At 47.7% G+C, this 23,312-nt stretch overlaps 1 protein-coding gene across 3 annotated transcripts in view; it reads right to left on the minus strand.

Annotated features, from left to right (window-relative positions):
* Positions 1–23,312, minus strand: part of DIXDC1 (DIX domain containing 1) — a 70,970-nt gene that overhangs the window by 20,574 nt on the left and 27,084 nt on the right. For 2 of the 3 annotated variants that reach the window (XM_046017828.1, XM_046017827.1), the window contains 7 exons: positions 18,258–18,387; positions 14,948–15,073; positions 12,591–12,822; positions 11,873–11,980; positions 5,711–5,823; positions 4,093–4,241; positions 671–760 (listed from right to left, as the gene is read on the minus strand). In XM_046017828.1, the coding sequence (XP_045873784.1) occupies positions 671–760; positions 4,093–4,241; positions 5,711–5,823; positions 11,873–11,980; positions 12,591–12,822; positions 14,948–15,073; positions 18,258–18,387 (948 nt within the window). Of the gene's footprint in view, positions 1–670; positions 761–4,092; positions 4,242–5,710; positions 5,824–8,856; positions 9,464–11,872; positions 11,981–12,590; positions 12,823–14,947; positions 15,074–18,257; positions 18,388–23,312 lie in introns of those variants that run through there. The other variant, XM_046017829.1, reaches the window with a different exon arrangement.

The following is a 23,312-nucleotide window of genomic DNA, read 5'->3' on the forward strand; positions in this document are numbered from 1 at the left end:
GAGCTGGGTGACCTACCAGACACAGAGGGAAGGGCCAGAAGGATGCCAGGATGATGTTGGTTTTGGGTATCTGGGCGGGGGGGGGGGGTGGTGATCAGAAACAGAGTGCAAAGGACAAGTAGTTTTGGTGGTGGGGAGAGAAAAGCCATTTAATTTAGGACTCAAGAAAGCGAGATGCTTATGGGACACGGAAGTGGAGATGACGGGCGGTGGTTACATGCTGCACCCGCCAGTCTACAGCTCCGCAGGGAGAGCCGGACTAGAAATCAGTATCTGAGACGCAGGGCGGGAAGTGCGTGCTGCCAGGGAGGCAGGTAACACTGCCCAGGTGAACGGATCAGACAGCAGGGGCCCCCAGGGGTACTCTGAGGAGCTTCAAAGGGAACTTGAACATGAGCTCTGTAAGGGTGGGGTCGTAGGTCTGCTTTGTCCTCACATATCTCCAGGACCAGGAAGCTGCGCCAGGCATAGTTCGTGCTCAGTAAATTTGTTGATGAGGAGAGGGGGGGAGAATGGAAGAAAGAGTCAAAAATACATGAGGAAAACAGGAGAGGTGGGGTCAGGGAAGGAAGCATTTCAAGAAGGTGAGGACAACAGAATCAAAAGCTAAAAGCAAATCAAACACATAAACCATTTTATCTGGGGTCCAGTCACAGACGAAGGAACTCACCAGTTGTTCCTCAGGATTGACTCCTGGTTCAAGGAGGGCCAGGGGCCTCTCCTGTTCATCTTCGGGTAAGGATCCATTGAGCAGTAAGGCCTGAATAATCACAGAAGCAGAAAGAAGCCTGACTCACATCAGATGACGGAGTCCAGAGCTGAGCTTGCTAAGCTTATCCTAAACTGAAGCTTCCCATGGAAATCTCCTTGGTAATTTCTGGTCCTTTGATACCTCCAATTTTTCACCTTGGGTCTCTCGGGAGTTCCTTTTATCGGGCCCACACTTAGGACCCTTTCTTCTTCCTGGATGTGCCTGAATCCTTCACTCCAAGGCTTTTCGGCCCTAACTGCTCAAACTGAATTCTACTAACTAGAAACTGAACTAAAAGCAGTAAGAATTGCCTTTCCTTAGAGAAGTTTACTACAATGAATTATTTAAAACACATTTAGGGGCGCCTGGCTGGCTCAGTCTGCAGAGCGTGCGACTCTGGATCTCAGGGTTATGTGTTTGAGCCCCAGGATAGGTGTAGGGATTACTGAGAAAGAAAAAATCTTAAAAAAAAAAAAAAATACATTTAGAGCACTGACTTGGGTTTGTTGGATTTGTTTGTTTTAATAACTCTGAATTTTTACTCCCTAAGGCAACCTGTATAGAACAAGAAGGAAAACCTATTGACAGAGAGATGTCCTCCTTCATTTCTGCTCCCCACACCAGGCTTTGCTTTCACGGAGTGTGGGGGGGCGGGGGAGGTACACTTACCCTGCAGTTGAGGAAGCACAGACCCTAGGGCCCCTCACACGCACTGACCATCCCAAAGCCCCGCTCTTATATTGTACAGCTGAACAACATGGGTTTGCACTGCACGGGTCCACTGATATAAATTTTTTTTTTTTTATAAAATACATTACAGTTCTGAAAGCATATTTTCTCCTCCTTATGATTTTAACATTTGCTATTCTCTAGTTTACTTTAAGAACACAATATGGGGGCGCCTGGGTGGCTCAGTGGGTTAAAGCCTCTGCCTTTGGCTCAGGTCATGATCTCAGGGTCCTGGGATCAAGCCCGGCATCGGGCTCTCTGCTCAGCAGGGAGCCTGCTTCCCTCTCTCTCTCTGCCTGCCTCTCTGCCTACTTGTGATCTCTGTCTGTCAAATAAATAAATAGAATCTTAAAAAAAAAAAAAAGAACATGATATGTAATACCTGTAACAGTCAAAACAGGGGTTAATCAACTGTTTATGTTATCAGTAAACCTTACAGTCAACAGTAGGCTGTTAGTAGTTAAGTTCTGGGGGAGTCAAAGTCATACAAAGATTTTCAACTGTTCAGGGGGTTGGTGTCCCTAGTCACCTCCCCGCCAAGTTGTCCAAAGATCAACTATACTCATAATCTGTAACCTTTTCCTCAAGAAGACCCCCAAAATTATATTCTTTAGCACTCACAAAACCTGAACTGCTCATGCAGGTAGGATTACAAGACCTATCAGCTCAGTGGAAGATTTAAGAGTGCGTCCCCTTTTTATATTTCAATTCTGTCCCAATTCAATCAAGAGTTACAGAGGTTATGGGGCTCCTGGGTGGCTCAGTGGGTTAAAGCCTCTGCCTTCGGCTCAGATCATGATCTCAGGGTCCTGGGATCGAACCCTCTCTGCTCAGCGGGGTGCCTGCTTTCTCCTCTCTCTCTGCCTCTCTCTCTGCCTACTTGTGATCTCTATGAAATAAATAAATAAAATCTTAAAAAAAAAAAGTTACAGAGGTTAAATCCTGTTTCAGTAAATGTAACACTAATTACATCACAAATGCTGGTATACAAAAACTGTTTAAAATCAGCCACTGATTGGTCTATCAAGCACTAGCTAATTATAAAATATTAGTAAATCAAAAGAATTTGGCTAACCCCTGGAGCGTAGCAAGAGGTGTAAGACAAGCATGACACCACAGGGAGCTAAGAGAGAGCAACATCATAGACACATTAACTCTGTTAGTGGCAAAGTGTTCAGTGGGCTCTAACTGAGGTACACTAATAAGTCATAAATCCTGGTCGTGGCTTAGCACGCAACTCCCTTATCACCGAAAGAGTTAAGGAGCCCAGTGGATGCTGTGAGCCCCATTGTATTCTATAATGGAACTGAATTCTCATTGTGATCATGTGGCCGTGAATTAAAGCAACTCTGTTTGTAGGGAATATTAGGGTGCTGACTTTCTGCCTGTCAAATCTCTTCTCTTTCTGTCTAATCTGCCATCGGATTTCTCCCAGACCGAAAAACGCAAACTAAACCGAAAGCCAAACTGATGGGTATCTGTGTTCACATGCTGCAAACCATCCTGGGAAAGAGCCGGTTGGGTGTAATCCCAAAGTTAGCACACATTAATTAAACCAGTCCTTGGCGGAGTGGCAGATAAGAAATCTCAAAGGCAGACATTTAAAAAATAACAAAGCCAATGGGGAAAAATCAACAACTCTCCTTGGGAATGTTTAGGCAGTAAACATTCCTCCAACCCTTCTCAGCTCCAGCGGCATACATTATGCAAACTGTTTCTCCCCAGCACCAATCTCCTTCTTTCTGTCCCGCACCCTTTGTGTCCCCACCCTGCTGCGGGCTGGCTGGGAGCACGCCCTCCACCACCTACCCGCTGCCCGAGCCACTCACAGAATGTGGGCTTTGTTTACGTATCCATAAATATCTGACAATTCAGAAGCAGGGCTGTTCCCAGCACGAACAGAAAGGAATATTCCTAGGCAATTTCAGGGTCATCAGCACATGACAAGGGCTCCCCCCACAAAACAGGGACAGATGCACAAAGACAGAGGATGGGGGGGAGTCACTCAGGGTAGGAACTAAGTCAAGTGGGTCAGTCGGCCTCAGGGGGAGAATTGCCGAGCTGGCACGAAGGTATAGAAAAGACTGAAGGGCTTTGTTGCTCGAGGAAAACCTCTGTTACCTGATCATTATGGCTTGGCAACCTCTTGCAAACGCATTAGGAGGGAGCTAAATCCCTCGGCTAGACTCAAATGGAGACCTGCCGCATTACTAGCCCTTGCGCTCTTCCTGCGAGAGAATTTCTAGGGACAAATTCTAGACTGTTCCCACTGCCAGTCTCTGGCGAAGGCCCACGACTGCAGGTCCATAGCTGTGGACAGGTGAGACCTGAGACAGGTAAGCAAAGAGCCAGAAGAAGGGTTGGATAGGGGTCCGTAACGGCTCCCAGGCTTGCAGAAATCCCAACAGCTGTGCAGTCAGCGAGAGTCCGCAAGGTCCGCTGGGGAGCGCCCACACAGAAAGAATTTTCTGCTCTTCGTGTACTACTCTGTCTAAACTCCCCATTCAACTCTGACGGCATATGAAACTGAAAAATGAGTTTCAACTGATCCTCGTGACTTAAAAATAAGCATCAATCGGTGACTGAGGATAAACCACACGGCAAAGAGCTACCTGTAATCCTGATATCATTTTCTTTGCTTCCTCCATTTCTTTTTCCAAATGTTCTTGTTGTTCCAACAGCTGTTCCTCCCATGAGGTCTCCAGGTAGGTTCCGGGGCTGCCTGGGCGCCAGTCTCGGGAGAATGGAGAGTCTGTCTCCTCTGCAAAATGAAAGGAGGGAGTACAGTTCATGTTGAAAAAGAGTCTCCAGCAGAACGCGTTCACTGTCCCCCTTGTTCACGGGTTCAGGTCACCTGCTTTCCGAGCCTGTCCGCGCGACGCAAACGGGACTCTCCACCAGGTGGGGCTGCGTGACATAAGGAACTGGCTATGAACTTGGGCTCCCGCGGCTGGGGAAACAGATCCCCCGCAGAACCTTTAAGAAGTAGTAAGATTCCCTCCTGGGGAGTCTTGGTATGGGACACATAGACCCTACTCTTAATTCTCTGGAACTGGCGTCCCCGAAGCTGGATTCTGCCAGGTACAAAGAGAGGAGCTGCCAGTCGCAGTGAAAACCAAATCCTGGCTTGTTGCCGTGGAGCTTCAGAGGGGAGCCTCCAAGTTCATATTCCTTTGCCCGAAGCCCCTTTCACCTAGGACGCTGTGTGAGTCACACAGGAACCAAACTAATGAGAGCACACGTGCACAAAGTATTCAATCTCTCTCCCTGGGTTCGTTTTATTTTCCTACATTTATGGTCTCTTTGCTCTTATTTCCTTGTCTGTCTATTTTATCCCATCTAATTGTGTGCTCGGCTATTAAAAATGCATTCCGGAATTCAGAAGGGTATAAACTCTCCGAGTCTTCATTCATAAGCGTGACTGTAATAAGTATAATTCCTCCGGGTTGCTGTGAAGATTGAATGAGCTGAGCCATGAGCAGGGCTCCGTGGGGCCTGACCCAGAGCTCTCACTCAGTAAATGCTCTCCCTCCCCAAGGCCCCAAGAGTGTCTGGATCAGTCACAGGACTAACTCTTCGGTGCTAATTCCAGGGCTAGAGGCAAGAATTTAAGTTCGGTTTTTCTTCTGAGGGCTTCAGTTTCATTACAACCCTTACAGATGAATAAAACTACTGACATCACACGCTTTGCTTCTTGTATGCTTCCCTCTATGTTTACATGAGAAAAAGGAGAGCCACTGAAACAGAGGAAGTCTAAACAAAGGGGACCCTTTGTGGTCCCTTCTGTGGCTGTCACACCAGCGCCTAATGTAGTCCCGGTTTTTATACTCTCATAGACGCCTCGGCTCACACTGTATATTCCTGGTTCAAATGTAAGTCAAGGACTTACTGAAATTATTACTGTAACAGAGGGATAATAAAAACTGTTTACTTGAATAAGGCTTTGGATTGCCCCAAAGTCATATCCTGATTCACAGGCAGCCGGAAGAGGAATGGCCCATCTACACTGTTGTAAGATTTTTGACAGCTACGACATCCAAAGTGATGTTCTGCAGAGGATAACCACGTTCACTGGCTCAAAGTCATCAGAGCCCCTAGAGCTGACCCAGCACGCACAGACTACGGAGAGGGAGAAGGCCAGGGAGTTTACAGTAGATAATCAGGACCCGCAAACACTTAAAAGACAAGGGCTGGTCCTTGAGCCAACCCAGGCACACTGACAGATAGTACCTGTTCTGTTCTCTATTCCTTCAGCGGGAATCATCACAAAATCTGCCTTCTCCTCCGACTGAGTTATAATGGATTCGCTCTTTGCACTGTGGATAGGACTGGGTGAAGTCAGGCTGTGATGGAAGGAAAAGGAAGAGAAACAATTATTACGAACAGTTTTTTTTTAAAAAGATTTATTTATTTGGGAGAGAGAGCGCAGTGGGGAGGGAGAGAAAGTCTGAAGCAAACTCTGTGCTTGGTGTGGACCTTGACGCAGGGTTCCATCTCATGACCCTGAGATCACGATCTGAGCCAAAACCAAGAGTTGGATGCTTAACCGACGGCCATCCAGGTGCCCCTGAGGAGTTGTTTAGAAGCCAACTGTCATGATTTATCCCAGAGACATATTCTTTTTTTTTTAAGATTTTTTTAAGACTTTTTTTATTTATTTGACAGACAGAGATCACAAGTAGGAAGAGAGGCAGGCAGAGAGAGAGGAGAGAGGAAGGGAAGCAGGCTCCCTGCTAAGCAGAGAGCCCTATGCGGGCCTTGATCCCAGGACCCCGGGATCACGACCTGAGCCAAAACCAGAGGCTTTAACCCACTGAGCCATCCAGGCGCCCCCAGAGACATGTTCTTATTATCTTACTCCTACTGTCTACCACAGTCCCCAGCCCACAGTAGGGAACAAATGTTTGTTGAATGAGCGCAGGATGAACGTACTGAATAAATGAAATGAATGTTGAATAAATGAATGACCCAGTCTTGGGAAATCTTTTCCACAGCAAGGCTGCCTCGAAGCCTAATTCACAAAGCACAGATGTACCAGGATGGGTAATCTAGCATCTTAAAGAACGTCAAGTTTTATTTTGTTTGCTTTTTATTTTTTTTTTTAAACTTAGCACCACCCCTGCTCTCCCACCATTCCTGGGCCCAGATTCAAAGACTGATGCAGTGTGTGTCTTAGTAGCTTTGGGAGCTGGAAGGAAGATCAACTCACAGAAACAAGCATCACTGGCAGAGTAACATGGCAGATCCGCTCTAGGCTGATCTCAGAAGAGGGGACAGTGCTGAGGGTGATTCACGGTGAGAAACTGCTGCGACTGTGGACAGTTGCCAGGCTAGGCAAAAAGGCAGTGACACATCAACAAGGCCAGGAAGTGACAAGGAAAAGGGGAAAAGACCCGACAGGGAAAGGGAAAGGTTTACTTGATTGGACCATCGAAGAGTTATTCAGATCCCTGCTATACTCTTTGCAAATTATCATCAGAAATCTCTCAACAATTCTTAAGTTCTGCTACAACTATTAACCTTGGAGGGAACCGCTGAGATTTTCAGGGAAGATGAATTTCAAAGCCGCAGAACAACAGCCAACTCCACAAGACAAGATGGGAACGCGAGGCTGACATTTCCATCTGACAGCGAAAAGGAATCTGAGGGGCCTTTCTTCTTCGCACCGCACCTTGAGAACATCAGCTCTGAAACGATCTCAGGGGCTGTGGGGTCTCCAGGCCCGGCCCCCTCTCAGGAATTCTTTCCAAATCCATCACCCAGACAACAGTGAAAGTGTCTAAGACTCACTGACCCACTTAATGTGCCCCTGAAGTCTCCAGGCTAATCCTCACAGCCTCGATCAGGAGTTAACGTTTTGTCTTCCTAGAAACCAGGGGAAACAAGAGCTGAGCACAAGGGGTTGTAGTCGGAGATTTCAAAAACCTCGAAAGCAGTTTGAGGATTCTTGTCTCTTCCTCTTCGTTGTCCCAAGTTTTTGGGCTTTGGTGGGAATGACCTCAACCACGAATACATTCTCATCCTTATTAGAACCTTAGAAAACAATTTACAGTTTTTTGCTTCAAATTAAGGAAAGTCACTTAACCCTATCTATAGATCCATAACGTGAGCAGACAAGGGGGTAGAAAGGTGGCGAGAAGCGGTATTTAGAAAAGATAATTGCTGATCCATCTTTCACCACTTAGGCCATCTGATTTCTAGGCCAACAGGAACTAACTGCGGGGCGAGCATTAGTCTAAGGGCATTCTGTCCTCATAAGAATAGATTTATGAGCATTCAGGTCTCTGCATTCACCTTCCTACAGAAATGGGGACCCACTTGCAGAAAGAGGCCTGTATTAGCTGCTCCTCTTTGAGAAATGATAAAACGACACTTCCTTAGCTGACAAGGTGCTATGGTTGACACGTTCCACTGCCTGCATTTGGCTGGACCACAGTGGGTATGTGTGAGACGCAGGGGGGTGGGGGTGGGAAGGGGAGTGTGAACCCAGGATGCTGGAAAACTGCTTGCCCGAAAGCGGAGACGCATGCTCGGCTCCACCTCCCCCCTCTTAAGTGAGTTGTCTCCCATATAAAGGCAGAAGGAGGCGGATGTCTGCATACCCAACCCCACTGGGGGAGTGGCAGAGCAGCCAAAGGAAAACAACATTTCTTTCTTGAATTTGAGGCTGCCAGCGAGTGAGGCCACAGAGAGGTAAGACCATGAAACGAGGTGGCCAAGTCGAAAGAGAAGGACCCGTGGAAGAAAAACCCTGAGGCTCAGGTCAGAGCAGCAATCTTGCTACATCCCCAAGAACCTCCGGGAGGAGGACAGAGCATTCAGTCAACCGCTTCAGGTCACAGAAAAGTATTTTAATGCTAATTAGTTAGGTGGCTTGGCCTCTTTCCGATGAGCTCAAAACCCCTATTTTGTAAACAAGTAATGCCCCAACTGCCATCATAATCCCCTCAAATCAGGGAACTGATTACAAATAAGATTCGACTGATGGATTTCTTAATTCCCACAGGTCTGACATCTCTCCATTCTTAGCGTCAGACAAACGATCCCGCAGCAAAGTCCAAATCAGAGTAAAATCAATTTTTAGAAAATGGGTAATGGGTGATAAGAAAGCGTCCTGTTTACTCCTGAAGTGCCCTCCCACAGCAGAGACAGGACAAGGGGAAGGGCCGCTCCTCCCGCCCCTGTGCTGGCTCCGGTTCCCTAAACCCAGTGTATTTTGTACCGATAATCCCAGACCAGCAGCCTGTCCTTCGCAGTACAGCGCCCCCACCCATCCCGGGCCGTCTCTGGCCAAGAGCATCCTCCAGTCCTGGCCCTGCGCCCGCCCCTGCCCCCCCTTACCCCACACCTCCAAAGCCAAAGTGGCTTCTGCTCACCATTTCACTTGCGTCCCTCCCATGGTCCCCCTCCTGGCTGCGGCTTCAGCGAGCCGGTTTCCCCGGGTGAAGCGGGAGGCGGGGAGTCACGGCGCTCCCGAATTCGGGCATGTCTCCCCGCGCTGGGGCCCGCAGAACCACTCCGCGGGCAGGCCGGCTACCACAGCCGCTGGCCCCGACCGCGGGAGAGAGTCGGAAGGGCAGAGAGGCGGGCGTCTCGGCCCCGGGGTCGCGGATGCTCCCGGGACTGAGGCGCGCGGTCCCGGCCGCTCAGACGCTGCAGCAGCCCGGCCTGGGCGGAAGCCGCCTCCCCTCGTAGGCTGCGGGTCCCTGGCGGCGGCATCGCGGCGTCCGCGGCCGCGCGGCTCCGGGTGTGCCCCCGGGCGCGGGCATCTCACCCCATCGCCCGCGCGGGGCAGCGCTGCCCGCGGCTCCCGCTTCGCGGTCGGGTCCGGGCGGAGAGCGTGCGGGCGCCCCCGGCTCCAAGCCGCCTCCCGCCCCTCCCGCGCCTCCCGCCCCTCCCCTCGCCGCCCCCGCTTCCAGGCTGTCAGCGCCGCGGGCAGCGCGGGGCTCGGACCCGGCACGGGCGGGGCGGGCTGGGAGGCCAAGCGGGAGCCCGGCGCTCCGGCAGGGGCGGGGCCGCGGACGCCGAGCCCCGGGGAGGGGTGGGCACCCCGGGGCTGGAAACGCCCTTTCCGCACCGACCCCTCCCTTCGCCACCGCGGAGCGAGGTCGGGGCTGGTGTCACCCGGCTCCTCGCCGGAGGGGGGGCCTGGCCGGGTGGAGACTCAGGGTCGCGCCCGGAAACCCTCGGAACGGCGTTCTCCTCCCACGTTCCCCCACGCGTTGCATGTGTTCTCGTTTCCCAACTAAGGATCATTTTGCGTGGACACAGCAGGAGGCCGGCCCCAGGTCTGCGGAGCAACAGGCGGCCAGGAGCGGGGCGGCCACCTTTCCCATCTTCTGAGCCTCTCCCCGTTCACATTGCGAGGTCACAGTCACATCGCGAGGTCTCCCGGCCTTCATGGGTCACTGAGCCATGAGGTGACCTCCCCTGAGGAAGGGGGTGGGCGGGCAGAATGTTCCAGAGCCTCCTGGGTCCCGGGAGCTCACTGAGGAAAACCCAACTGACCCAGCATCCCAAAGATGTAAGTGAGACGTCAGCTTAGAAGAAAATGACAAAAAAGCAGGAAGGAGCGACAGACCGGGAAATGAGACTTATTACCTGATTCTTCTCCCAGAAAAACGGTCACTGCCCACTGCAGCCCGATTTCCAGGGGGTCCCTAATTCACAGTCACAGCCCCTACCCCAGTCTGAGTTCTCCTGCCAGAAAGGAAGGAAGCAGGTGTTCTCAGGAAGACATCCAGACTTCTCTCCTCTGGCACTCGCTCTCTCTAGTGCGCGCGCTCTCTCTCTTTCTCTCTCTCTCTCTCTGACTCTCTCTCACTCTAACTCTGGCAGGCACAAAAAAGTGAAAGGCCTGTAGCCATGCAGGAAGCAACAGATCTCACTATAAATGAAATGTCCTTTGACTCTGTACACAGTGATAGCCTAAGCAAGCAAGGAAGAAATGGTTCAGATTCTCATTACTAGCACACCTATTGCTCAATGGGTACGGGGTTTCCTTCTGCGGTGATGAAAATGTCTTGAACTGGACAGAGGTGATGATCACACAACATTATGAAGATACTAAATGCCACTGAATGGTACACTTTAAAATGATTAGTGGCTAATTTTATGTTATGTGAATTTTATAAATAAAAAAGCAATTTACTGGGGCGCCTGGCTGGCTCAGTGGGTTAAAGCCTCTTCCTTCGGCTTGGGTCAAAATCTCAGGATCCTGGGATCGAGCCCCTCAGCAGGGAGCCTGTTTCCTCCTCTCTCTCTGCCTGCCTCTCTGCCTACTTGTTATCTCTGTCTAATAAATAAATAAATAAATCTTTTTTTTTTAAAGGCAATTTACTAAATGTAAAAATTAAAGTTGAGTTAGTATGAATATACTGATACAATTATCAGTATACTAAAATGCTGGGAAGAATTCCATGTGACTGCAACAAATTAAATGGTCTATCAATCTAAGATGAAATTTTATGTGAAAAAGAAACAGTAAGAAAGAAAATAAATGCACTTAAAATACATATAAGACCAAGAACAATTAGGCTTAACTAGAACAGACTACACTGGGCTGGCGTAGGAGAGAAAAGGTCGTAAGAGCATAAATTAAAAATGATTCAGCAATGAAATGAAGTTAGTAAATAAGCTGACATGATCTGGGATGTATTTTTAGGAGCATGATTTATATGAGCCAGGAAAGTCGTCTTTTTCTGCCACTACACTTGGCATTGCTCAGGCTTTATTAGAGCAGTGTGTCCTGTTTCGGTCTCTGCACTTGGCTCTAAGCGCTACAGATGGCCGTTCTGCTAAAGTCACAAACATCTTAGCCCACACCAATGCATACTAATCCTCCACAATTCCTGGCCCTATATATGAAAGCTGAAACATCCTAATGTTCTCAAACAACTCTGCTCAGTTTTTCCTCCTGTTATACGCTTGCTAGAACCTTCTCGGGCCACACTTAGCGTTCAGCTCAGGCATAGAGGCAGTACCATGGAACCAGCTGTCAGAAACGCTGGCCGAAGAGACCAAACCAGGGGCTGGGCCCTCCGGGCTGCCAGTCATGCCCCCCTGTGGACAGAGCTGAGCACTGACACTCAGCTCCACACAACGCTGCCCTGCGTGGGAAACTTCCCCACTCACCACCCTCCCCACCTTCCAGCCAGCACAAAACTGCAAAGCAGTGAAGACAACCCCTTTAAAGTCAAACATAAACTGAGGGAAAGAGAAAAGAGCAAAGAGCCTTACTGCCTGTCGTATTGTTACTTGAAGCTGAAGCTGAAACTGAGGGAAAGAGAAAAGAGCAAAGAGCCTTACTGCCTGTCGTATTGTTACTTGAAGCTGAAAACTCTGAGACGTGCCCCCAGGACTTAGGACTGTCGTGCTAAGAAGCATGGTTACCTGGAGCAGCTGGACTCGGACGGGGACCTCTGCTGCCCTTCGTACTGCTGCACCAGGGCCCGCACGCTCCAGTACGGATTCTCGATCTCCTCGTCCATGCTGCTGTTCCTAAAGTCGGAGGGCACCAGCAAAGAAGAGGGTGTCAGTCCTTCAGGTCAACTCAGTGAGAACTGAGAGATGGCCACTCTCAGAGTGCAAAGGGAAGAAAGAGGAGGAAGGCCAACCCCTGCCTTAAAGGCACTGGACACCCAGGAGGGAAGAGACCTAAACACAGCTATTTGCACCAGGCTCTGCAATACCCAGGGTCCTGCCCTCTCCCAGTAGACTTACAACCCCCAAAACGTTTCCTGCCATGAGTCTTCAGGACAAGTTGGCTTGAGTATACATTCTAGAGAGACACTCCCCCAGATGACTTGGAACACTGCTCCCACATCTCTCCCCATGAAGAAAACACACTGTGCCAAAGGTATATATTTAACATCCTGGACACCAGGACAAAAAATTACAAATATGATTCTTTTACTTTGTTCTAACTGCAAAGTAAACATCTCTTTTGATAGGGCTTTTCTGTCTTGGAGCATCCTCTCCGACCCCACACTCCATGCTCTTTTCTGCAATGTGGGGCTGTTTAGGTGACACGTCCATCTACTGGACGATATCATTTGCCACAAATATCAGAGAGAGGAACAAGATCCCGTCCCCAGATTTTGACACTTACCTCTGTCTGTATCGAAAGACATCCCGTCCTGACCGTGACATGTCATGACACACGTCAGCCAGAGCAGCCGCTGCTCCCTGGGCCACAGCAGTGGCACAGTGTGGCTGGTGACTCTGCAGAGGGACTCTGGGGTCCCTCCCTTGGCTCACCGTCCTGTTGCAGCCAGGTTTGAAATGAGCTGCCAAGGCAAGGACCAGCCTCATGATAGACTTCAGGTTTCCTTCCACAATATCTGAGGGACAGAACAGACCCAGAGGTCCTAAGAGGGAGGCAGAGGGCTCATTCATTTAATAAGTATTTGCTAATGACACAGGTCTCCATGTCCTCACAGAGCCATGTTCAACATAAAGACAGAACGTTTAAAAGCAACCGTAATGAAGTATGGTCATGTGTTACGGTGAAAGAATGGGACACTCTGGAAGCACAAAGTAAAGGCATCTTGTCCAGCCTAGAGGTCTCAGGGAAGGGTTCCTAGGGGAAGTGAATTTTAAACTGAGACTTGATTGACAAGTAGTGGTTCATCAGGTGAAGGAGGGGAAAGAGAAGTGTATTCCAAAGAGAAGTGTATTCCAAGAAGAGGGAACAGCAAGTGTGAAGGTCTAGAGGTGAGAGAGAGCGTGACCCATGAGAGACGAGAGCTATGCTGTCCAATATGAGGCCACTGGCCACACGAGGCTACCGAGCGCTTAGAGGGTAGATTCTGAATTGAAATGTGCTCTAAGGGTAGTATCGCACACAACAAAAGTCAGACTGAAACATATCTCATTAGACTTAGCACAAAAAATAGAAGGCACGCTATCTCCTTCATAGCTGTTACACTGATTACATGTTGCGCCGATAATATTTTGGATATACTGGGTTAAATAAAATGTTTTCTTAAAATGCATTTCTCCCATTTCCTTTTTATTTTAAATGTGGCTGTTGGGATCTTTTCAGTTTCATGTAGGAGACTCGTGTTATATTTCTGCAGCACAGGACTGTGGCAGAGGAAACTGAAAACAGCACAGTGGGATGAGGGGCTCAGAGTGCAGGGCTGCAGGTGAAGGGTGAGGCCGCAGGGGAAGAAATCAGAGGTCGGGTCAGAAAGGGCATGGCAAGCCCCAGGATGGACTTTGAATTTTCCCCTAAGGACCTGCACGTGCAGAGCAGCAGCATGAGCTTATGTATTCTCAGAACCCTCAGAAACATCATTTTGGCTGCAGTGTGGAGAGCGGAGGGGAGGGAGACAAAACTCGAGGCAATGAGACTAATTAGGAAGCTGCTGCACTTCTCCAGGTAAACGACAATGATGTCCTCAATGGCAGTATTCCCTCAAAATAGCTAACTTTAATGGGCCAGATCCCCAAGCCCACCCCTCAGGGGGACCAGAACAGAGATATTACGGCACTCTAAATTATGCCCTAGAAAAAAAACGCACACAAAAAAAACAATGTGATAGATCTGGTGAAAGTTAAAGTACGGGAATGGGTAAAACTCCTATTTTTTTAGTTTCATGGCACTGCAAATATGCAAAGCTTGGAAAATGATTGATTGATACCTCCTACAGGGCGGTCTCAATGGTTAAGTGTCTGCCCCACCTGAATGATCCCAACACAGAAAACACCAATAATCCAACATGGAAGGAAGGCTCCCTACGGCCCTCATTCTCATCAGAGCCACAGGCAATCAGACCCAGAAACTGAAGCTGAAACAGAACCACACCTACAAGCAATTCTAGAGAAACAGTGGGAGGGCCAGGGAGCCTGGGCTCTCTGACACCTAAACGATTGCTTCCTTGCAGCTGGGCTCAATACCGACTGAGAAGTGTCCTCTTTGGGCTCTGCAGCTACAAGAGAGGCTATGTACAGAGGTCCCAGAACCCCTTTTCATCTTGCCTGAAATATTCTGCAATATCCAAAAAATAAAAAGCCATGAACTATTTTTCTTCTGGAAAACTGGATGGGAAAATCTATAGCTATTGTGATTTGAAATAATTCTTGAGCATAAAACCCAAGGAACTTGAAAAACATAATCTGTCTTCATTTTTGATTACTTAAATGAGACACTGTAAAGTTAATATCCCAATCTTGTCATTTCTACTGTATTTTCTTCACACATACACTCAAGCAGACCTTTATTCAATTAAAATGAATACAGAATGTCTATCTCCATCCAGGTTTTCGAAGCACTCAGATTTTGATAATCACCCTGTCCCAAGAGGGTAATTCTTTATGGATAAACGATATGATGCCACGGGCCTAATGCTATTCCAGTCAACTCAGAAGCCTTGGCTATACAACGGATGGTTCTTCTGAGCCTCATAATCACTGGGTAAAGCTGAGTGTACTCATCCCCCAAAGACGTGATGGGGCACTGACCTTTAGCCGAAGTCTGGTGCATGCGAATCTTTTTGGAGGCCACAAACTGGAGCACTTTCTCCACATTATTCTTCATCTCCTGTTGGTTACTGGGAGCCAGCTGTACCCCCTTCAGTTTTTCTCCTGCTGTTAGAAAAGAGAAAACATACGAAAGCTATAGGGAGGAACACGATCAAACCTTCCTAACAAGCAGATACCAAGAAAGGGAATATTTGATGTAAACGCTAAGATTACATATGAATATGCAAGTGTGTTAAGTCTTGGTGTTGATCATTTGGATGCGGAATAAGAAAGGAAGAGCCTTTTGGAGGGTCTTCAAATTTTCAAAGCTCTACGCAGGGGCCTGGGAAATGACCGTGTATATGCTTACTCATTCAACAAACCCTCACTGAGCACCCACTGCATGCCTGGCATTATTGTGGCCACCAGTGAAACAGCCATGAACAACATGGACAGAGTCCCTTCCACTGCAGACCTTCTATCTCCAGGGATGACAGAGGACCAAGTGAACCACTACATGTTTAATATAATTTCAGGCAGTGGTAGGTGCTATGAGGGAAAACAAAGAAAAGCAGCATCATGGTCTCCCTGATAGTCTATGTGGGCAGAGACCTGAATAAAGTAAGAGATGTTACGATTTGAAGAGGAAGCATTCCAGACTGAAGAACCACAGGTATAAACACCAGGGTGGGGGCGGGGGGGGGCACCTGACTGGCTCGGTAGGTTAAAGCCTCTGCCTTCGGCTCAGGTCATGATCCCAGAGTCCCGCATCGGGCTCTCTGCTCAGCAAGGAACCTGCTTCCTCCTCTCTCTCTGCCTGCCTCTCTGCCTACTTGTGATCTCTGTCTGTCAAATAAATAAATAAAATCTTTAAAAAAAACAAAAAACAAAAAACAAACCACACACCAGGGTGGGAATGAGCTCAGCTTATCTGAGGAACAGCTGTGGCCGGAGTAGAGAGAGAAAGGGGAGTCAAATCCTAGGAGAAGGTTGACAGGTAAGCAAAGCCAGGTCATTTAGGGTCTGTAGATTAATAATCTGTGTTTTAAAAGAGGACTCTATATGGACTCAGTTTACGTAGAGAGGAAACGGGGAGATTTGTTAGAAAATGAAACTAGTCAAGGCAAGGGTTAATGATGTCTTGGGCGTGACTGGAAAAGGCTGACAGGTGAGAAGTCAGCTATCGGGTAAAATTTTAATGTAAAGCAGATAGCCCATGTGAAGGATTGGGTACGACAGAGGAAGAAAAGAGAATAATTAAGGACAACTTCCACAGCTGGGTGAATGGTACCTCCTGTGTTACTTCAGAAGAAATCTGGAGGAGAGAGGAACTGGTAAGGAGAAGGATATCCCCGTTCTGATTAGGGCATGTGCAGTCAGAGCTGCATTTTAGACATCCGGGGCGCCATGTTGAGCGTGAAGTCGATATTCATGTCTCGAACTCAAGGACAAGTTTAGAGCTAAAGTTACGGATGTGGGAGGAGATCACTTGGGGACAGAGAAAACAAAAGGGCTAAGGACTGACCGAGGAGACTTCAATACTCAGAGGTCATGAAGGAGAAAAGCCACAGGGCGAACCGGGGAGCCAGTGAGGAAGGAGGGTCCTAGAAGCCAAGTAAAGACGGTGACTGGAGGAGGAGGAACAAACTGTGCCAGGTTCTGCTAAACTGAATAAAATGGGGGCTGAGGCCAAGCCACTGGATTTGATAAAGCAAAGGCTGTAACCTGGACAAAAGCAGTTTCAGTGGAGGAACGGGATCAAAAGCTCGAAGATGGCATGTTAAACAAAGAATGGGGACTAAGGTAGTGAATTCAGCGAGTCTTTCCATATTCCAAAGTCACAATAAAATGCAGCATTTAAGAGTCGGGGTTTGGGGAAACCAGGAATACATATTCATATTGCTTCCATATGCATAGAACATCTCTGGAAAGAAATGCAAGAAATTGCTAACACTGGTTGCTTCCAGAAAGAACACATCACTGGCGCGGCTGGAAAAGAGGCTTTTACATCCTTTTGTGGCTTCTGCATTTTCTATCTGATTATATTTTCAAGCATCATCAATTCAAATCAGTGAAAAAGAGGGCTTGAAATGAACTTTGGAATTAAAATAGATCTAGTTTTTTACCCCTCCTTTGCCACGGTACAGTTACGTGGCCTCGGAAAGTCGCCTAGCCTTTCTGAACCTCATAAATGAGTAAGGCGGCAGTAGTCATCTCATCCCCACAGCATAAATCATCTGAAGTAGCTCAGTACAATCCTCGATACATTCAAAGTGCTCAATGAATTTATTTATTCATTTTTATAAATCTTCTAAGCTTCTTTTCCTGAAAATGGGGATGAAGTATCTGCTTCTCAAGGGCTGATAATTAAATGAAATGAGATAAAAAGTGTTCAATAATGGCAGCTCTAACTATTACCATCATTGTTATTACAAAGGAGTGCCCTGATGAATCCATGAGCTGGCCCACGGAGGTAGCACACCAGGCTCTTTCCATGCCACTTGCAAGCCCGCATCTCTCAAGGACTAAGCAAGGTCAGCTGATTAACAGAACAGTAAATGCCAGAGGGCCTATTATGTGCCAGGCACTTGGGTAGGAGTTGTGGAAACAAAAGAAAAAAAAATTATACTGTACCTGCTCTTAAAGAGCTCAGTCTACAGGGGAGAGACAGGAGAGCAGTTATTGCTCAGTGGACGGCGATACTGTCATGATAACAGCTGTGGACCAATGCTGTGGACACAGGGTATGCTGTCCTCCAGTAAGAGAGGCTAGCAACAGCTCCAGGGCTCCCTGACGACGAGCCCTTTCGTGGATATGGGATACGTGGATATATGGATATGATATGGGATTGTCATGGAGGGCTCCTTTTGCTGGCAAACCCTCCTTCTTTTGGCCTAACCACTATTTTCTTTTCCAGCCTTGGTTTGGACATCAGTTCTTCTGGCAAGCCATCCCTGAACCCTAGGACTGGATTGGGTGCCTCCATCCACCCATGCGCTCCTCTCTATCCTTACCCCATCAGAGTCCTAAGTACATGAATGGAATCGCATTCACTTTCCAGTCTTTTCCAACTAGATTGGGACACTCCCGAGAGCACAGACCGTGCTCACAATCACATTGCCGGAGCATAATACGGCGCCTAGCACACAGAGTTTGCTGACTCATAAATAAATGAATTAACGTTGGGCAAGTAGGTTAAACCTTCTATACTTCCATCTCCGTATATTACAAAGCAGCGGCAAACCGCTCTGAAGGGCATGTGGAGGATAAAGAAGGCATGTTCTGGCATCAGAGCCCAGGGCCAACTGACCAACGATTTCGATGAGATACGCCAAGATCACCCCATCCCGAAGATCCTGTCGCAGGTCCTGCACCGGCTTCACCGCTGGCCTCTTCTTGAGCTGTGCATTCACCCAGGCCACATAAGCCTGCAGCTGTTGCTGGAAAAATCAAAGAAATAAGAGAAAGTTTGCACATTATTGTTCTCCTTTGCCCCGTGCCTTCTAAGGCAGCATTTGAGAATGGGCTCTGGGGGGAAATCCATATCCAGAGGGAGGAGGAGGTTTCAAGGGAAAAAAGAGGATGGTCAGACAGGGAGCATGTTCTAAAAATGTCTGGTTTTATGCTATCTTCAGGGAAAGCTAACCGCTGAGTTGCTGGCAGGGTAGACACCGATAAGCAGATGAGTGTTTCAATGCCCATGACTCCTGCTTTCCTTGTGTTTTCTCTGTTGACCAGGAATGAGGCCCGGCAAGAAGCACAGCCAGTTTTGGGTTAATCACTGCTGCCAGCAGCACACAGCGCTTCACGGGAATAATCACTTGTGTCTCGAATGCACAATGGACAGTGATACTCAGAAGACTGAACTTGGGGAACCAGGAATAAACAGCAAACCTGCTCAGAACCGCCTCTCCCATCGCTCTTCACAATGAGACTTAACTGAAATCATCTCAGGGTCAACCCAAGATTTATTCTCCTGAGCCCATAATCCTGGGATTGCTACAGTTAGTGTTAATCCATACTTTATACTGTCAAAGAGGATCTAGTTGCCTAAAACCTGCACAAAGAAGGAAAAGAAAAGGCTTTGGTGAACAGTAGCCTGAAGACTTGGGCAGGGGGGATGAAGAACTTTCATTCATTGTGAGACTAAGCCAGCCAGTATCATCAGAAGCCTGATGGGCCCAGATAGGGACCTATAACCCATTCCAGCCCTTGGATAACCATATTCCATTTTCCAATTTCCAAACATATTCCATTTTCTCCCTTACACAAAGCTCGCAGTCAGGGGTCTATTCCCACTACGCATTTGTTCTGAAGATGGGCACTAAGTATCATAATAGCACATAACAACATCCCAGAAGCAGCATCAGCTCTGTCTGGTTTCTGCAGAAACCCAAGACCCTGAACCTAAAAATCAGGTTCAAGGGCTAATGGGTATGAAGTTACAGTCTGGTTAAAGAACACTTGATTTCTAAGCCGCAAGTACTTCATCAATGAAACGATGTTGGAAAGTACTCACTGCCTGCTTCCTGAGCTTAAATGAAATCTTCAGTATTTTCTCTGTGTCGATTTGTGGGAATAAATGAAGTCTTTGTAAGACAGTACTAAGGCAATAATCTATCAGCTGCTGACAAACTGCAAGAAGTGCCCTATCAGCGGGGGGCAGGCGGGGAAGGAATCCAGTACCTCCTGAACTATACACCAATTTTGGTGTTTGATGTGTGCTTTATTGTATTGTTTTAAAAGATTTTATTTATTTGACAGACAGAGATCAGAGTAGGCAGAGAGGCAGACAGAGAGAAAGGAAGGGAAGCAGGCTCCCTGCCGAGCAGAGAGCCTGATGTGGGGCTCAATCCCAGGACTCTGGGATCATGACCTGAGCCAAAGGCAGAGGCTTTAACCCACTGAGCCACCCAGGCGCCCCAGTGTGTTTTATTGTTTTAATGAATGTACCTGAAACAGGACCGGCCACACAGCTGATGTCATTATTAGTTTCATCATTATCACCATGTAAGTGATTCTCACAAAAGCACTGAAGGGTCAGTGTCCTCTTCATTCTCTGGATGAAATTCAGAGAAGTTATGTAACTTCCCCAATGTCCCCAGCTAGGACAGAGCAGACGGCATTGAAACACAGTAAGTGCGGCCCAAGCATTGACCAAGGACTTTGTGCTGCCCAGCTCAGTTCCACACCTTCTGCCTGATACGGGCCAGGCTCCCGCCCAGACTCGGCTCCTGCTCTCCTACTCTGCTGCCACAGCACCGTGGGAGGCAGACCAGGCGGGCAAAGGGCGCCTCTGCAGTGAGCCACTCTGCTCTGGGGAAAAGGAGTTAAGACTGAAAAAGGCAGTAAGGGTAACAGCTCGGATCTGACCACCTGGGTCACATATAAAACTGACCAAAACAACACCCAATAGGAACCAGGACAGTCTCTTCAACCACAAACAGTGCTGGGAAAACTGGGCAGCCACATGTAGAAGCACGAAACTGGACCATTCTCTTACAGCACACACAAGATAAACTCAAAGTGGATGAAAGACCTCAATGTGAGACAGGAATCCATCAGAATCCTAGAGGAGAACACAGGCAGCAACCTCTTCAACCTCGGTTGCATCAACTTCTTGCTAGATACATCTCCAAAGGCAAGGGAAACAAAAGCAAAAGTGAACTGCTGGGATTTCATCAAGACAAAACGCTTCTGCACCGGGGCGCCGGGGTGGCTCGGTCGTTAAGCATCTGCCTTCGGCTCAGGTCATGATCCCAGCGTCCTGGGATCTAGTCCTACTTTGGGCTCCCTGCTCTGCAGGAAGCCTGGTTCTCACTCTCCACTCCTTCTGCTTGTGTTCCCTGTCTCGCTGTGTCTCTCTCTGTTAAATAAATAAATAAAATATTAAAAAAAAAAAAAAAAACCAGCAAAGGAAGGCGTCAACAAAACTAAAAGGCAACCTACAGAATGGGAGAACATATTTGCAAATGACATACCAGATAAAGGGCTAGCATCCAAGATCTATAAAGAACTTATCAAACTTAACACAAAAAAAACCCTGAATAATCCAATCAAGAAAAGAGCAGAAGACATGAATAGACATTTCTCCAAAGAAGACATACAAATGGCCAACAGACACATGAAAAAAAATGCTAAACATCACTTAGCATCAAGGAAATACAAATCAAAATCACAATGAGATACTTCCCCACGCCAGTCAGAATGGCTAAAATTATCAAGTCAGGAAACAATAGATGTTGGCAAGGATGTGGAGAAAGGGAAACCCTCTTACACTGTTGGTGGGAAAGCAAGCTGGTATCAGTCACTCTAGAGAACTGTATGGAGGTTCCTCAGGAAGATAAAAAATAGAGCTACCCTAAGACCCAGCAATTGTACTACTGGGTATTTACCCCAAAGTTACAAATGTAGTGAACCGAAGGGGCACCTGTACCTCAATGTTCATAGCAGCAATGTCCATAGTAGCCAAACTGTGTTAAGAGCTGAGATGGCCACAGACAGACAAATGGCTAAAGAAGATGTGGTGTGTATATACAATAGAATATTACTCAGCCATCAGAAAGGATGAATACTTACCTTTTACATCAATATGAATGGAATTGGAGGGTATTATGCTGAATGAAGTTAAGTCAATCGGAGAAAGACAATTATCATATGGTTTCACTCATATGCGGAATACAAGAAATAGCACACAGGATCATAGGGGAAGGGAGGGGAAAACTGAACAGGAAATCATCAGAGAGAGACAAATCATGAGAGACTCTTAACTGTAATATAAGAGTCTCTCATGACTGAGAGACATAAAACTGAGGGTTGCTGGAGGGGAGCTGGGTGGGGGGATGGGGTCACTGGGTGATGGGCAGGAAGGAGGGCACGTGATGGGGTGAGCACTGGGTGTTACACACAACTGATGAATTACTGAATTCCACATTTGAAGCTAACGATGTACTATATGTTGGCTAACTGAATTTAAATAATAATTTTTAAAACCCTCCCAATTGGGGCACCTGGGTGGCTCAGTGGGTTAAAGCCTCTGCCTTCGGCTCAGGTCATGATCCCAGGGTTCTGGGATCGAGCCCCACATCGGGCTCTCTGCTCTACAGGGAGCCTGCTTCCTCCTCTCTCTCTGCCTGCCTCTCTGCCTAGTTGTGATTTCTCTCTGTCAAATAAATAAAATATTAAAAAAATAATAAAACCCTCTTAACCAATCTCCCTGTACCTAATATCATCTTCAACACACCTGCCACACATTCCTGCTCCAGATCCTTCACTGGCCTCTCTCATCAAGATAAAATCCAACCTCCTTAGCTGCACTTAGTTTCATGTGCTGGCTGCTACCTCTTCCCCAGCTTTACTCACTACCCTCCCGCCTGCCTGCCACATTTCAGTTCATCCAAACCACGTGCACTGCCCCAAATGTACCGAGCCATCCAGCCACTCTCCCTCCCTGAGCTTGGTGCCTCCTCTTAAGGCTCAGCTCGGGCATCCCCTTCTCCGGGAAGCCTTCCCTGACTCTCCCACACACTTTAGCTCTGGTCTCATGGAGGATGTCGTATGTCATACAGGGCTCTGAGAGCACCAGCCCAACCTGGGCCCATACTTTGGGGCTTGGGGAGGGGTGGCAAAGGGGACAGTGAGCTCAAAGGAGCTCAGGTCTGAACCATGCTCTGTGCAGGGAGTGACAACAGTTCAGAATTATTGGACTCTAGAGTGACAGGGGCATGACAAATATTTGAGTCGGTGAATCATTTGTCACATTTCATCAGGCCGAGACTTAAAGCGACTGCAAAAGTTAATAATACAGGGGCAGAGGAGAACAAATGGTCCACGTTAGGTCAAGATCATTTCTACTTGAGTAACCACAGGCTTCTGTTGGCTATTGAATAGAAGTCCTGTCTGATGCAAAACTGATCAGAGGTTCTAACAGTACTTTTCCAGCAGATTAATCTCAGCTCTGGTCTTTCAACAAAAGAGGATTCTACAGCATGAACGATAATAATAGTCACCACTGTTCTCAACACCCACTCTATGTCAATAATTATGCTAGGTCCCTCATTCATGCATTAATTTATTTATTTAGTAAATCCTACACCCAATTTGGGGCTGGAACCCACCACCCCAAGATCAAGAGCCACACGCTCAACTGACTGGGCCAGCCAAGTGCCCCTCTGCTAGGTCCCATGAACATGTTTTTCCTAATGCTAACCTGCCAGGGAGATTTTACTTTTGCTAATTGGAGACTGAGACTCCAAAAAGGTGAAATAACTTGTTCCAAGGTCATGCAAACAGTAAACTGTGACTATGATTTGAACTCCCAAGCCAATGTTCTTTTCACTGGACCACACTATCGCCTAAATAAACG

Source organism: Meles meles, chromosome 8 (assembly GCF_922984935.1).
Source record: "Meles meles chromosome 8, mMelMel3.1 paternal haplotype, whole genome shotgun sequence".
Taxonomy (NCBI): domain Eukaryota; kingdom Metazoa; phylum Chordata; class Mammalia; order Carnivora; family Mustelidae; genus Meles; species Meles meles.